Source organism: Hesperophylax consimilis, chromosome 6 (genome assembly GCF_061612785.1).
Source record: "Hesperophylax consimilis isolate HC1 chromosome 6, BYU_Hcon_1.0, whole genome shotgun sequence".
Classification (NCBI taxonomy): domain Eukaryota; kingdom Metazoa; phylum Arthropoda; class Insecta; order Trichoptera; family Limnephilidae; genus Hesperophylax; species Hesperophylax consimilis.
The window spans coordinates 31,179,841-31,197,918 of record NC_142841.1 but is presented as its reverse complement, the minus strand read 5'-3'; the positions used below and the strand labels follow the sequence as shown (position 1 = coordinate 31,197,918).

The 18,078-nt window shown below is 31.9% G+C and overlaps 1 protein-coding gene across 2 annotated transcripts in view; it reads right to left on the bottom strand.

Moving 5' to 3' along the window:
• pHCl-1 (pH-sensitive chloride channel 1) overlaps positions 1 to 18,078 on the bottom strand; it is a 319,881-nt gene that overhangs the window by 42,557 nt on the left and 259,246 nt on the right. For both annotated transcript variants that reach the window (XM_089632549.1, XM_089632548.1), the window contains 3 exons: positions 16,359 to 16,423; positions 2,990 to 3,293; positions 1,038 to 1,178 (listed from right to left, as the gene is read on the bottom strand). In XM_089632549.1, coding sequence (XP_089488675.1) covers positions 1,038 to 1,178; positions 2,990 to 3,293; positions 16,359 to 16,423 — 510 coding nt within the window. The remainder of the gene's footprint in view (positions 1 to 1,037; positions 1,179 to 2,989; positions 3,294 to 16,358; positions 16,424 to 18,078) is intronic.

Sequence of the window (18,078 nt, the reverse complement as noted above, 5' to 3'; positions counted from 1 at the left end):
CTCCTCAAGGTACAATATTTGTTTTTTGAGCTTATGTGCAGTTTATAAAGAAGTATGTCTTCATTGATTTGCTGTAAAAGTCATACATGCGCTTAGTAAGCATTTTAAGGTATAAATTGTGTTTATCTTACATGAAATGCCAACTGCCAATTATCAAATGAAAAGAAAATTTTGTCAAATGTATTAATTCATAATTTGATTTTATCAGATTTGTGTTAGAACGAGGAAATCTAAGGAAGTTTAACAATAAAGGACATAAAAAGACATAACATATCTGGAATTAAACAAACAACATTAAAACATAAAACATGACATTGAATAAATTACCTTGTATTCTTGGCATGTATAGTAATTGGATTATTGTAAATATTTTATTTAGTTTTTGCAATGGAGCTCAATAAAAAAGGTTAATATCATCGACCAACAAAGTCTGGACAGGGTGTGTGGATGTTAAAAATGACTCCAAAATTAAAATTACTGTTTTCGAAAATTAGGTTACGAAGATATTTATCAGAAAAAAAGTCAATTATCTTGCAGTCAGAAGATCTCAAGAAGCATTGCTTTTTAGCTTTTCTTGGTCTGCAAGAAGCAAATTTGTCTCTCAATATTATGCTTTTGAAGAGAGACGACGAAAATTAGATGGGGAGTTTTGTTTTGAAATTACTCATTGGTGTGCCGAATTATTCGACCGAATTTGTAAGACACGCCACATCAAGATTTAGTATATCGATGGTTAATATGACATACTTCTGTATAAAGCAAAAATTTTCGATAAAGAAAGAACTTATTTAGAAAAACAGCATTCTGAAGACTCTTTTTTGTCAAAAGTTAATTTCTTTTAAGGCAAGTCCAGAAATAGTTTCGAAGTTTTTGGTGAGTCGTGTAGTAAGTGGATTTAGATAATTTTTAATAGCAGATTTCATGGAAGTAGGTTAGTTTTAATATGTTTATGTTGGACTTGGTAATAACCACAACAATAATTTGTTTTGTTGAATACAAACATTCATAAAAATTAAGTGTAATTTTGGCGTTCTAACCTCTCCAACTGGCTTTGATGGGACACGCAATGGTCTGGTTCTGTATCAGATACGCGTTGAGGGTCGTAAGGGAAGGAGATTTTCTAAGGGTATCTTCGTCGTTCTTCCAAACATAAGTGATGGCCGATTGCTCGTACGATACTGAAAACAAAAACAGTGGAAGACTAAATATAAAATTATACATTTATGATTTTTCGAATTTTCCATTTCAAATGGTTTTGGAGTGAACTGCCTCAGAAAAAATGATAAACTAACAATAACGTCCCCATAATGTCAAAACTAACGTGCAATTTTCCATTCTTATTATCTTAATGTTCTGTTTTAACCCTTCTTGAATCCCATCCTATCCAATTTTCTAGATTCGTTCCCCACTTTAGCAAAACACACTTTTGATATGAAACTCATATTTAATACTTATCCGTACAAAGGAATTGTTTTCATCCATTTTATAGAAAAGCTTATTTCGTTAAAGTAAATGAAGTTCCTTCCAGATTCCAGTTAGTGAAAATTTTTCAGAAAAGTCCTAACATTATCTGTCATCAAAAATAAGGACGGGTTGTTTCACAGAATTTGAAAAATGCATCAAATTTAAAAGGTGATTTTCAAGTTCTGTTATTATTTTAGTTTTATAAAACAACTAGCCAATAATAACATAGTAACGGAAAATGAATAGAACTTGGGAATCAACTTTGAAATTTGGTGAATTGTTCAAATTTTGTGAAACAACCCGTCCTTGGTGTGATTGTTGTAAATAAGATTAATCTAAAGACGTTCTTCAGTAAATTTTATTGGGCTTTGAGAGATTTTGTTCACATAACTTATCCATTATTGATTACATGCGCTATGTAATCAATAATGGATAAGAAATCCAAATTTGTAAGCTCAACTGTGTTTACTTTAACACAACTTAGCACTTTTCGTAGGACATGTGCTTTATATGTAAAAAATAATTTTTGATTATTGAAAATACTCACCAATATTATTTTAGTCACCTAGATATCTTATATAATATAATTTTGTGTATTTATCTTTTTCTCTTAAAATGTAATTGTTATATTTTGTATTTTTTATATGTTCCTACTAGATGTATGAAAAAATTTGCGTACATCTAAATAAAGATTCAAAAACAAAACAAACTGAATCTTAGTGAGACATTTTTGGGGTACTATGCCGTGTTGCGCTACTTCCTCCTTTAGCCGACGTTTTAGAAAGCCTTACGATAATTCCTAATTTTGGCCGATAAAATCGCAAATCATTTATTGTATGACTAATTCAATTTATTTTCTTTTAGTGCAAACCTAGAACGAGGTGAACTTTTTTGTTGACACCTTTGAAAGGAAACTGATACATTTCACAACAGTGAAGTTGCAATTTCCTTTCAAATAATATTAAAAATTAAGTGATACTCTATTCTAGAAAAAAATAGGATAGACTTACCATAAGTTTATAATAATGCAGAAAAAAAACAGTTTCTACGAAGTACAAAGGTGGCGGATGGTGAATCATTTATATTTATTTTACTTTAAACTTTTTTTAAACGTTATCTTCATCCAAAATTTTAATTACCTACTCGAAAAATCAAATCCAATTAATTTTTTTTTTTTTTAATAATTGAAAAGCCTTTAATAATTGCGAAAAAACAAAGTAACCAGCCGCCACCGTTCTAAAGAGCGAAACAAAAGTGTCAAAAACATTTTGTGCTTCAACATTTTTAAATGAGGGATGTTGAGTAGAGATAGATTGAGGGAAAAGGAACGACAGGAAGACAATTGTCATGACTGAGGAATTTGATGAATTGAACCGGGATGTAATCCCCACTCTCCTTCAAGTTGGTTGCAGATGATTTAGAGACATGAATGGTTTGATTGCACCAATATCCAGAAGCAGAAGCTCCAGGAAGATTTTGCTAGCGAAGACTCAAGACTTCAGAACCACAACAATAATGAACTCACTGCTCTCCAAAGCGAACGAGCAGAGCGGGTCATCGAACGGGAATATATTGAGCCTTCCCTGGCAGGAAAGGATCAAATGTCTCCTCATCAGATAATTGATCGTCCCGTTCCTGTATATCCTCAGCGCAAAGTGCATAGGGATGATAGGATCCTTGAAGTCCCCATGCATGATGAAGTACGTGTCCGGCAGCCATATGTCTTCATGGTGGTGAATGGCGTTCAGGAACTCGTACTGCGACTGGTTGGAGTAGCGGAGCCGTGGGTCGAACCATTGCTGCTGCAGCAAAAACTCCACCTCGTATTTCTGGAAACAACATTTTTTAAAACACATATAATTTTATGAGGCGTCGTTTGCAAACAATTTGATCAATTTAAAGTTGTTTCATCCACAATATAAGACCAAAGCAGCGGTTATACAGCTCTATGTTACCTTATTCAAGAAAGATAGGCATACGAGTGGTTTCATCGAGAAATAATTATCATCGCCCGCAACTTAGAACAGAGATTAAATTTAAATGGCCTTACAGATAAACGCGTTTTAAATTTTACACCACTGATAAACAAACATCGCCCGTCACTTAGAACAGAGATTAAATTCAAAGGGCCTTACTGATAAACTTGTTTTAAAATTTACACCATTGATTATGTATGGTAATAACCATTCACCATATATAATATAGAGTTATTTATCAGTTGAGTAAAATTCAAAACTGGTTTATTAGTAAAGGAGTTAGTCGTTAAAATTTACGGTTTTAAAATTGTTAGAATGGAGTTGAAATTAATAAGTTTCGAAAACTATATGATACATTTTAACCGCCGCTGTTTATATATATATAGCGGTGTAATTAAAAAAAAACTGTCCCTTTTTAACCCAATAATGTTTTGAACTAACACGCACTTACTCGTTTGCACCATTTTTCGTACATTTTAAAATTACTGATGTGTGCTACTATTCCCTCTGCCTTATTAATGGTACTTCCAGTGTTTCTTATTGCGAAACAAATATGAAAGCTTCGAATAAATCACACCAAATAAAGATAAACTGAAAGAATTTTAAAACGAAAGATCAATAATTCACGACCAATAGAAATGTATTAAATCCAGAACGACGCGATTTAAATTGAAGCATATACAAAGAGGATCATTATAATATATTTAATTTAACATAAAGAAACTTAAAGGAGCAGGACTTTTCATAATAAAGAGAAGGTCATAGTAAATTTTGGTTTACTGTTCGTATTATGACAATTGGTTAAGTTTAATCAGCGGGTATGTACCTACTTTAACCTAAATTAATGAAAAGTCAACAAGTCAGAGAACGTAAAGTTTGGCCATTTCAAAGGCTAATATTGGGGGGATAATTAACATTTCATTCAAGTTTAGGACAAAAGATTGACACACCCTTGGCGCCTTAACCGGATTTTAAATCTGTAAAGTCTAAACGCTAAACCTTTTCGGGCAAGTATTAAAATAATAATTGCTTTTACTTTAATTTCGGTCCTCAAAATGTTGTCCTCAATATTGAGTGGTTTTGAGCATACATGCTTCAATTAAGTTTATGACGGAAATAAAAATTAACCAAAATAAGGAGACACAAAACCCTAATAACGGAGGCTTTCTCGAGGCTCATGTTTTAATTAATTCTGACAAATATTAAATTGGAACAGATTTTTAATATTTAAGATTCATAAAAAAAACCAAACCTTACCATTCAAATATTTTTACGCTTAAAAAATTTATAAAACGTTTTTCAACTATAAAATTAATCGTAAGTCATTGATGTATTCAATGTCATAGTAAAAGATTTTATTTTTCTGAAAGATGAGTTAGCAACTTTCAGAAGTATTTATTTAGAAAAATCTATGATTTTAGTAATACGTTTATCAGAATAATAAAAATAAACCTCGCAAAAAGATCATTTTTCTAGGCCTGCTAGGAAAAATTCGACCGTAGGTCCGTCCAATACACCGGGCCGCGCGCCGAATATTTTTTACACGCCTTCTGTACTTACGTCGTTAAGATTCCCACTTTATTTGGAAAATTTGACCGTAGGTCTGTCCAATACAACGTGGCCGCGTATCACATATGTTTGTAGATGCCTTCTTCAGTTACATTGGGTTCCGACTTTATTTTAGGGAATTTTTTCATCTTAAGTCGTTTAGTACCAATATAGATATTAACATTTTCAAACTACAGGGAGATTTAAATTCTCATTGAATGTTGTTATATAAATTATCTTAGCATTTTATTTATTATTATTATCTCACTGAGCTGCCACGAAGGTAGTGACTTACTTACCTACATTCATCCAATTTAAAAATGTTTTCAAGCCAGATCAACACAGAAGATGTTACGAAGTATTTTTTTACCGAGAGACAATTGAAAAAAAACTTTGACACTGTTAAAATGGATCTCTAAAACACCCCCTCTCTGGGGGTAGTTTCAGCTGTATTGTAGAAGTTTATTTAGAGAAATATTTTTTTACGTCTGGCCCACAATTTATTCAAAAGGCAATATTGATTTGTTTCACGTCCAAAAGTTGAATTATAAATGATACAACGACTGAACGGAAGCGTTGGCTTAAAAATTATATCCGGCGTTATGAATGCTGGTGTTAAAATTCATAGATGAACAGAAATATGAGGTCAAAAAGTAACACTGACTTTTAGAAGAATTTGAAATTCTATAGCATTGTTTATTATTGATTCGATGAAGTTAAACTTAATCTCAAGCCATACTAATTATAAGAAATCATTACATAAATTGAACTTAATTAAGTGGAATTCTGGACCCAGCTACAGAGGTTAAATGGAATGAAATTCAAATCATCAAATTAATATATAATAGTGGTTTTAAACAACTTCCTGCTAACAGATTCCTTGTCTACATATTTATAATATATAACTAATTTGATCAAAATAAATATTCATTCCAAAATTATAATAATTTTTAATATTTTTTTTATGTAATTGAAAACCGCCGTTTGTTACTAACCGACATTTGTTGTAAAATAATACTAACCCTTGTGCATTTTTATGTATTTGTAAATCACTGTTTGTTTCTAACCCTTGTGCATTTTTATGAAATTGTAAACCACTGTTTATTACTAACCCTTGTGAATTTTTATGTATTTGTAAACCACTGTTAATCACTAACCCATGTGCATTTTTATGTATTTGTAAAAAAATGTTTATTGCTAACTCTTGCGCCTTTTTATGTAATAGTAAACCACTGTTTATAACTGACCCTTGTACATTTAAAAAATAATATGTATATAATTGTAAGCCACAGTTTATTACTAACCTTTGTACATTTAAAAAAAATAATATTTATTTATTTGTAAACCACTCTTTATTACCAACCCTTGTGCATTTTTAAAAATATTTTTTTGTGTACCCAATGTAAAAACCCATGGGCGTATAAACGAATAAATAAAAAAAAATTTAAAAAAATCGTTATTTGTTATTTGGCTAGAATTATTATTTTAAAGTTCTTTTGAATTGAAATGACACACAAGAGCTTACTGTGAGGCAATGGCACCTCTAAAGGTTAGGATAAAATGAACAAAGGGATCTCGGAAAGGAAGAGATATACGAGTTTCTTCCCAATCAATAATAAATAAAGATTGATGACATAAATATTTAAATACCATCGCAGCGGAGCGTTAAGCTCCTCGGCTCTGAACACTGTACCCAGATACAGAGGTTAAATGGAATGAAATTCAAATCATCAAACATAAAAATTGGTAGAGCACCTGACCGGCAATCAGAAGGCTACAGGTTTTTTAATGGTAATATGTTTTCTCTCGTAAGCATTAGTTTATCATTAAAAATAATACTTACTTAATAAGAATTTGACTCAGTCAATTTGTCAGTGTAGAGCGAGACAGTAAGTAGATCTTTAAATATTGAAGACAATATTAGTGTTTTCTAAACGAAAATCTGAAACAGAAAAATCAGAAAAGGAAACGGTCACATCTGGGACACGAACCCAGGACCCTTGTCTTTCCGTGACAGTGCTCTACTAACTGAGCTAATGGGACCCTATTCCCCTCGGTCATTTTTAACTGTATCATACTTCGAATAAGAACCAGATGTGACCGTTTCCTTTTCTGATTTTTCTGTTTCAGATTTTCGTTTAGAAATCACTAATATTGTCTTCAATATTTAAATATTACAATTTGAGGTTTTACTCAATAAAGTCATTCCGAAAAAAAAAAAGTAAGTAGATCGTTCTCTCACATCTATGCTGTTAGCGAATAAACACTTATCCGTAATCAAGTACTCGGTTAATAATAAACTAAGTAATCCATCTAGGGGTATCACTTGTAAGACTACCAGAACATACCACACATCATATTAATAACCATATTCAAGTCTGATTGTAACTGTGGTTCTGAACTCTTGTTTTGAATTTAACTGTCATTTTCGAAATTGGAATTAACTGTGTCAAGAATTTAGAAAAGTGACAGGGTACCTAACTGTAACATAATACAAAATGAAAAAGTTTTTTTGTTTTAAACCACTTTATTTTATTATATATGTTGACCGGTTTCGGTTGTTCCCAACCTTCTTCAGGACAAATAATATATAAACTTTATTGTCCTTTATTGTCTTTTATTATATAATAAAATAAAGTGGTTTAAAACAAAAAAAACTTTTTCATTTTGTATAATGTCAAGCCACAAAGTGTTTGCTTTCTTCGATAATGTAACATAATATTTTAACAGAAAATTATTTTAATTTTCCTTTTCAAAATTTGAACTGATGTGTCAAGAATTCTGACTATTCCGTATTTTTCATGGATCTGCGCTGGTAATTTAATATTATTATTATTATTTTTTTTTTTTATTGAAAATTTTTTTGATACATATATATACAGGTACATACATAATAACAAAAAATAAAAGAGAGTAACAAAAAAATCCCACAAAGGCGAGGCCTGTGCGTGGGCATTATTATTTGTATGTGGATATTTAAAACAGTGGTTTAAATAAAAATAAAATATTGTACATGGTGATTGATTTTACCGTAATTTCAGTTACTTTTTACTAAAATTCCAAAAATATTTAAGTGCTCAATGAATATTAATTGGTACAACAAGTATTAATTGATACAACAAACACATAGCAGACTTTATTATATATCTACTCTTAAAGCTAATTAATTGTAAGTATAATTAATGGCTTTGTTAATAACTTATAAGAAAAAAATATCTATTTTGGCTGTTTTGAGCCAAGTTTTGATATATTTTTTATATGAATGAAGATTTTGACGAGTGGTCTCTTTAAGGGTTGAACATACTGAATTATAGATTTTTGGAGCAACAAAACTAATGTGTCTCTGGGCCTGTCTAGTTTTACAGTGGGGTACAACATACTCACAGGCGCCACATCTTCGACTGGAACGATTAGAGTTTTTAATAAAATTGTTTGGGTGCTTGTAGATAAATTTAAGACATTGAAAACTATAGGTTTGTCTAAGGTCCAAAATATCGGTTTCCCTAAACAATTGTTTGGAGGGATAAGATTTACTTTTCTGGTACATAATCTTAATTATTGATTTTTGGGCAATTTCTAATGGTTTGAGATGATTATTGTAACTTCCTCCCCAACCAATTATTCCATAGGAAATAGATGAATGAACTAGTGCATCATAAACTAATTTTATGGTTTTTATATTAACTATATTACACATTCTTTTAAAAATATAATTTAAATATCTCAGTTTTTTAACAGTTTTTTCTATATGGCTGGTCCATTTTAGTTGAGAATCTATGGTTACACCTAAGTACTTAATATTTTTTCCTGATTTCATCTCTTTACAGTTTGAGCATGCGGTAGGGTTACAATTTACATTATGAAATCTTAAATTAAGATTAGTTTTGGGAGCTGACTTCAGTGTGTTATAGAAAGGAATACAGAGAGTTTTTTCATAATTTAAAGTAAGAAGGTTTCTATCTAGCCACTCTTTGACAATAGTAATACATTTGTTAGCCTTATTAGTTGTGTCTTCCCATGTATTTCCTTGGACTGTTATTGCAGTATCGTCAGCAAATGAGAAAATATTACCAGGTATAACAATGTTACATAAATCATTTATATAGATTAAAAAGAGTAGCGGCCCTAATACAGTCCCTTGTGGAACACCGTGTTTTACTGTATCAAAATTGCTCAAACACATTCCAATTTTTGTACATTGTTGTCGATTCGAAATGTAATTTTGTAAAAGCATGAGACATTTATTTTTAATTCCAATGTTGGATATTTTATTTAAGAGAGTACTATGGTTGACTGTGTCAAAGGCTTTCTTTAAATCTAAAAAAATTGTTAGGGTTTTAATATTTGAGTCTAGGTTAGAATAAATTCTATTGGTTAAATTAAATATAGCATCGTCAGTGCCGAGTTTGGTTCTAAAGCCATATTGGTTAGCTGATAGGAGTGGATGAGATTCCAGAAAATCGATGATTCGTTTTTTTATACATTTTTCTAATATCTTGGATAATTGAGAAGTTAAGGTGATTGGTCTGTAGTTGTCTGTTTTACATCGAGGTCCTGATTTGTGTATTGGAATGATATTCGCAAGTTTAAATAAATCCGGGAAAATACTCTTACTGATACATGCGTTAAATATATGATGTAGTGGTTTGATTATATGTTGTTTTATGGATTTAATTGTAGCATTACTTAAGTTATCAGGACCATTTGCAGACCTAACGCTTATGTTATCAATATGGTTTGAGATTTCAACTTCTGTAATTTCCATGAATTCAGATAGTTCAGAGGTAGAATTTTTAGTCTCTAAATAGTCTGAGAATACATTCTGAGAGTGTAAGCTAAGAGAAGGGTTATTGTCTATTAGGGTAGATGCAATGTTTGTGAAAAAGTGATTGAAATTGTTTGCAATATCTTCAGCATTCTCTAAGATTATATTATGTTCGGTTACAATTTTTTGGGGAATTTTGTGATCCTTTTGTTTCCTGTTTGAGATCTCATTTATGATGTTCCATGTTTTTCGTGAGTCGTTTTGTGCTTTTTGGAGTTGTTCAGAATAGTACTGTTGTTTGCATTTTTTTATAAGAGTATTAAGGTAATTTCTATATATAATATAATGGTTCCTTTTGCTGTAATTTTGTGTTTCATTGTTGGTTATGCAATGGTTTTCGTAAGTTTTGTAAGATTTGAACAGTTTATTTCTATGATGTATTGATATTATTAGACCACGTGTGATCCATGGTTTTATGTGTCTATGTTTACTTTTAGGTGGTTTTCTTTGTTCATAACATTTTTCAATGTGGTTTTGAATAATTTCATAAAAATTATTTAGAGACATATTAGGGTCGTTATTAGAAAGCACCGAATCCCATGTTTCGGTTGTTAGTGATATGTCTAGTGATAGGTAATTAATTTTTGTTTTTATTTCCTGCTGGTTATTGGGATCGATGTTTCTGGGAGAATTTATAACGCAATGACCGTAGAAGGTGGGATAGTGGTCTGTAATGTCAATTTTTAAGGTAGCAGATCTATTTGGGTATTTTTTTTTTGCTTTCAGAAATATGTGATCAAGACATGAATCATTAGGATGATTGGGCCTAGTAGTACTGTTCAGGTAAGATAGGTAACCTTTGGTGTACAGTAAGTTTAAGTATTCGTTTGCAGATGGATTTAGTATTACGTTTTGTATATTTATATTAATGTCTCCCATTAAAAATGAAAAATCAAATTGATTTGAGCTATGTTCGTCGATAAAAGTTTTAATTTCGTGTATGAACAAGTTTGTGGATAATGAGGGAGAGCGGTATGCTGACAAAATAGAATACTTTTTTCCTTGAGAGGTAAAGGTTGCATGGACAGCATTTGAATATTTGAAATTTGGGCTGACAATGTTAATATTAGATATAGAGTGAACATTATAAAATATGGTAATGCCATCATGAGAGGTGTGTCTAGCTGGAATTGAAAAAGAAATATAGTTTGGTAGGCTGAAAGGGATACATTCGCGCATTTGCGTTTCGGTAAGAGATATAAAATCAATTTGGAAAGATAACGAGTTTAAAAGGATACAGAACTCATCAAAATGTTTCCTAATACTTCTGATGTTCATATTTAGTACATTGAAAGATGTGTCTTCGAAGATTGAGTTTAGGTCTTGATAATTTTCGCATTCATGGTTTTCCGGGATGCTATATACTTCTAAGGAGGCCATTTTTATTGAGTCCGGGAGGTATCCAAAGAAGTTGTAGAAGTGAGGAACGGTTACTGGAGTGGAATGTCGCTCGCATCTTTGACATATATTATTGGTGCATCCTTATTTTTACGGAGAAGGACGTTCCCGTTTTTCGTCCACGCATATTGGTATGCCATTGATTTTGTTGCTCTCGCTAGCCAGAGTAATTGCTTGTTTTGTGGCGTCAGCTTTTCATTTATGTAGATAGGGTTTATCGAGGTGGAGTGATTTATATCTTTGGCGGAGAAATATCCCGCTTTCTTTTTTTGGGAAAGGATCCTGTCTTTCAATTCTTTTGTAGCCATCTTTATTGTTATACATTTCTTTAGTGAGTTGGTGTAAATGTTTATTATGGAATTATTATTTAGTCAATCTTCACACTCTATTCTTTTAAATATGCATTCTATAGGTATTTTAGGATTTTCTTCTTTTTTAGTTTAGATTCCGTTGATTTCGAGCGATGTTTCAAGGCAATTTTGTAGAGATTGATTTACAACAGATTTTAAATTTTTGTTTTCTTTTTCCACTTCCTTAATTTTTTTGTGGAGTTTATTTCTCTCTACTTCATAGTCATCGATTTTTAGTGAAAGAAAGTCAATGCTCTTGGTGAGTTCGCACAGCTGGTTCTTGAGGTTTTTTACATCTTTTAATTCAGCAGAGAATTTTTTTTCTATAATTTCCGACATATCTTTTTTTAAGCTATCGATGTTTTTTTGGTTTTCAATGTTTTGATATGCTATTTGAGACATTATGTCTTTTTTCATTACGTCCATTTTTTTTCTAGGAACTGTATAATTTTATCTTCGCTATCCAGAATGGTTGTCTTGCCTCTGGTGCTGCTCATTGTGGATTTTTAAAAATAAGTTTATTGTTTAATTAGATGCTCTATTTTTTTTAATAGGGTTTCAAAAATATCACACGTTACAATGCAGATTAAAATTAAATTTAAAAGAACAAAAAAAAATGCGAGAGTATTGGCGAAACGTTTATACCACCAGGCTACTGACCGCCTGTGACGTATCGATAAATAATTATAATATTAATTGTGAGGGCACAGGTCCGTTTGTATTTGTTGTAATAAAAGGTTTTGATTGAGTTTGCAAGCCGGTCACTGTCACTTCAAATTGTCACTTTAATCACTTAAAATTGTAATGACTAGGCCGTTTAGACTAAACTAAATTGGATGAATCACTTCACTGGTTTTACAGGTAAACACCAACCGTCGGTTGTTTGATTTTGGTGAGATTTTAACTATGAATTTGAGCGATTTTTGTGGAGCGATTATTTGACGTGCGCACTGTTTTGAATATAGTAGGTATGATATTATAAACGATTGGATTGTTGAAATTCTAATGCATTATAGAATCGCTTTAATGAGACGACACGGACAACATTTACTGATGAAGTATTGTTAATTTATTAAAAATCTAGTCAAATTATTCGTATTTTTGTTAAAAATAGCACTTGAGGGCCATAACGAATAATTTGACAAATTTAATAACAAACTAAAGAAGTCGGAACACGTGTTCTTCAACATAATAATAGTTACGCATCGCATATATTATATTTATTCGGACAAGGCCACCTACGTAAACACTTGTTCAGATATATTCTGAATGACTAATATTTTATTGCGAAATTATCATGCTGTCACATTTTTAACAGTATCTTGCTAAAAAAGCCATATTCATTTTTCTCCGTGCACCATCGAAAATCAAAAATTTTCTGGATATGAATAGCAAGTTACTTTACAATCTTCCCCTACCTCTTTCCAAACTTATTTCGTACTTCTAACATTTCCAAAAATGAGGGATGGGCAGAAGAAACTTTTGAGCAGAGTAGCATTAAAAAGAGTAGCCTTCGAAATAGTTTTATAAGAAAATAATAAAACTTTCTACCAACAGACGAGTCCGTGGAGTTTTTCAGAGTATCATTGAAACATCTCTGTCATCTCTATATTCGCGAGTAGTGTTTATCAGAGAAGTTATTCATGCCACCCTGTTTACATAGCGTAATTAAATCAACGTATGGGTAGGTTAATATTTGACTACCCTCTACACAGAGTGTTTCAGTGTTTCTGATCTCTGGGGAAGTTAAAAGCCAACCCTCGAATCAACTTGAAAGCATACTCAATTTGTGTTTAATTTGTTGGAAACGGAAAAACCCCTGATTTGCGAGATTGACATTGGACAGGAGGCTGAAGGAAGACCCGTCGAGTTTATCCAATTATCCCGACATCCCTGACCAGACTTTTTATCCCTTGTTATTGGAGGAATTGCGATTAAACTGCGCACTCTTGCGGTGTGGTCACTAACCTTTAAGTTAATCGACATTTCACATGATTTCAGGGCCATGTTGTGACGTACCACGTGACATTTAAATGTTTTTAAAAATATTTATTTTACCAGCGCAGACACGTGAAAAATCACAGAATATAATAATTGAAGGATTTGTGAAGCAGAAGTATGTTTAAATTTTTTTCCCCTAAAAACGTGACATTTAAATTTTTTTGTTATTTGTTTTTGGGGTGTTATGCCATCTTGCGCTAACTCCTTCTTTAGCCGCTAAATCCTTCCGCTAAATCCTTCTTTCGGGCTAAAGAAGGAGTCAGCGCAACACGGCATAACACCCCAAAAACAAATAACGAAAATGCTTTTGGCCGTGAAAATCTTAAAACATATGTGACATTTAGATGTTTAAAAGATTTTTTTTATTAGCGCAGACCTGTTAAACATCACTGGATATTATTACTGCAGGATTTGTGAAGCTGAAAGTATTTGCTTCAAACGACATTTCGAAAGACGATAAAAAATTAACATTTTGAATGAACACCGTTAGAAAACTTGAAAAATTACTGCATTTGTCAAACAAAAGATATACACATTTCAAATATATGAAATTATTGATTAAGGACGGGTTGTATTAGAGAATTTGAACAATTCTTCAAGTTTTAGTTCATTTTCAAGTTCTGTGAAAGATTTTCCAAGTTCTGTCATTATTTCAGTTCTGTCAAGCAATTAGTCTATAATGTTATAATAAACAGAACTTGAATAGTAAATTCAGTTATCCCGAAAATGAACGTGTGAAACAATGAAAAAATTTTACCACCCATCCTCATAAAATAATTTTAGTACCCACATTATCCCTTGTCTGAATAGTTCCGATAATCAGTTCCAATTTTGTTAATCAAAGCGAATTCCAGTTCTGGAGGTCATTAAACAGAGACACACAACCGAAATTAATATATTTTTTTTAATGTGTTTATTGTTTGACGGATTTGTTATCAATTTATAATTTTTATTTTCAATTATATTATTATTACTATTTTATTATTTCTTATTTTAAAATTCTTAACATTAAATGATTTTTTTTAATAACTGGTATATGGTCTTTCCCCAAATTTTGGAAAGATAGTCAAGCAAAAATGTTTAAAAAGATTATTTATAAAAAAATATTTAAAAGGTAGGCGGCACATTACGCTGTACGCAATTGTGAAACCGCACAAGAGTCCCAACTGCTGCCAACCGTCTAGAGCCCGTGAGACTATGGCATCTCCAATTGGAATGTGTTGTGAAGCTGAAAGTAGTAGTAAGGGGAAGGAGAGGGGGAAGAGGAAGGTAAGGAAGTATCCTGATATTCAGATTTGATCACCAAACACGGCCAAAGCCATTTCAAGCAAAATTTAAATTCTGAATGGTGGTCTTTCACCAGGGCGATACTGAGAGTATCTTCAACTCTGCAATGTTCCGCAAATTTACAATATATTATTTTAAATTAATAATTTTCGAAATATCATAAATAAATCAAAAAAAAAAATTAGTTGCGCACGTCGGGAATTGAACTCATGTCCTCCAGCTTTGTTAGCAGAGAGCCTTACCCCACGAACCATGGAGGCCGTCAAATATCAACTGTTTTAGAAATTTTATTTGATAATACTGAGCTAGAACAACTGTTCTACCGTGTGGTATCTTGAATAAGTCATTGCGAAGCCTACGGCTGAAGTTTTTAGAGAAGGATTTTCACAAGAGGAATGGGCTATCAATATATAGGGTTTTCCAATAAGAGTTTTTATTTTGAATAGCCTGCTATTTCGGTAGACGTTACTTTTAAAGCTGTCATTTTTTGACATTTGACAAGTAGAAACTACGCCATTAATAAAAATGGAACGATACACGCTTCAACAATGCATTGAATTTATTAAAATTCACTTGAGTGAATCAAATGCAAATCATCTTGAGTGATGAGGCCCATTTCCACTTCGGTGGCTTCGTCAACAAGCAACAGTGTCGTATCTGGGGCTCGGAAAACCCAAGAGTTATTGTTGAAAAGCCTTTTTATTCTCAACGTGTGACTGTTTGGTGCAGCTTATGGTCTGGCGTAGTCATTGGACCTTACTTTTTTGAAAATGAGGCTGGAGCAACAGTTACAGTGAATGGATTGCGCTATTGAGAGATGATTAATGATTTTTTATGGCCGGAATTGGATGGTATTGATCTGGACAACGTTTACTTTCAACAAGACGGTACTACGTGCCACACAAGCAACAAAACCATTGATCTTTTACGATTGAATATCAAAATAACACCTCTTATTGGAAAACTCTGTAGTTATGTACTAAAACCAAGTACTGCAAGGTTTCTTTGTTAAATCTATTCGATGCCTCAAGTAAGTCCATAATATGGTGCATGAACCCCATATAAGTCCATACAACCACTAGCATACTCTAGCATACTTCTTATAATGCCATCGAACATGGCTATCATTGGTTATGGGTCATTAAATTGTTAATTTAGTTAGTAGACATCACTTAAAAATTCCCACAAAAGTAATAGTGTTAATTTAATATTGAGAAATATTGATTAGTTAATAACGGTTACGTTGTTTTTGATTCAGAAAGAGAGAATGGAACTAATTTTATGGCATCCCTAATTGGGGCGTGTTGTGAGGCTGAAAGGATTGTGGGAAGGGAAGGAGATGAGGAAGAAGAAGGTTACCTGCCTTTTCAGACCCAGTCACTAAACACTAATCATTTCTGAATTGTTTCTTATCTAGGGCAATATTCAGTGTAACGTTTACGACTAGGCCTTGGTTTTATGATGAAAATAAAATAACGAAATGAAAAAAAAATTAAAACAGTTTCTTACCAAACTAGATTCGTCGGGTGAAGCAAGACTTAATAGAAGTACGCTCACGTTCACAGTCAAAATTCCTGTAACAAAAAGTATAGTAAAAATATTAGGCAAGCAACAAATCATCCCCAAAGTAAAAGTTCTATCTTCAAAAGCAACATTTGTGCAAAAATAAACAATGTTGAGAAATATAAAATAGGTACATGTTACGGTTTATTAAATTATTTGTTCACCATCTTTGAATTCCAAACACGAGAGCGTATTATTCCTCCGAAGTTTACAATTCTTATGAGTAGGCTTCTCTTTCATTTTGCTTTGATATAGGGATTCATTTTATGCGCCAGGCAATATTTATAGGCATTCTTTGAAATCGAAAAATGCCTATTTGTTTTATAACCACATGAAATATACATTCAATAACTTATACATACACATTATTCATATTACAGTAGATAACTTTTTCATATTATGGCTGAAGAACAGAATATCTCGTTTCATATTTCTAAGCATCCCATATGCAGTTTGAATGCTTGTTTTCGTGCACATGCTTATGAAAAATCAAACATTTCAATATTTCGATACAATAAGGACGGAATATGTAAAAAGAAAAATTAAACAATAAAAGTCTTACAAACTAAGTGATCACGAAAAGTGCACATTAAAACGAAGAATTTATTTTCGTGCGAATATTTATTAGGTACCTACCTTTCAATTTTTTAAACGCATGCTAATTCAACGAACAAAAAGCTGTACCTACCTCGATTTAAATGTATTGTGTTAATATTTGTTGTACAAACGTATTATATTTAAGCAGTTGGGTGCTTTTTGAGCCCAGGCAAAAATGATTTGAAAAGTGTACGTAGAACATTAGAAAAATGAATAGAAAAGTGTACGTAGAACATTACAAAACTGATTTGAAAAGTCTACGTAGAACATTACAAAACATATTTGAAAAGTGTACGTAGAACATTACAAAAACTATTTGAAAAGTGTACGTGGAACATTCCAAAAATGATTTGAAAAGTGTACATAGAACATTACAAAAATGATTTGAAAATTGTACGTAGAACATCACAAAAATGATTTGAAAAGTGTTCGTAGAACATTACAAAAGTGATTTGAAAAGTGTACGTAGAACATTAAAAAAACTGCTTCTATGCTAAACTCTTTCATATTTTAATTTCTGTTTAACTATTGCTTAATTTTTCATTCCGTCGATGGATTTTTAAGAGGCCTCGTTCGAATTGTTTTTTTACCGGCTATTTTATTTTATTTTCTGAGTTTCTAACTATACTCTCTTTATATTTGTTATGAAATCAAATGTAATTCTACAATTACTGCTGTAATCACAATTACGGAAACGAATTAAAAAATATATATCTCTGTGATGTTGAATAATAACTGACTGGGACATTTCTCAAAAAATGTCAAAAAACGTTGATAAAGCCACATATATTAAGCTATTTTAAAGGATATTTTATTTTCTTTATGATCTGAAAGTTAAACAATTTTTTTTTTTTTAAATTTTTAAGAAAGAAAGACAAATATTCCCAGGTTACGAATAACCCAACAATGTTTTAAAATCTCCTACTACCACCACAGAAAGCCGAAAATGTTGCTTGTGTTGTGATGGAGGACTTAGCCAGTCGAGGAATCGAACACGCGACGCTCGGGTGAGACCCAAGCGCTATGCCCACTCAACCACTGACCGGTAAAATATATTTGGATGACGGCG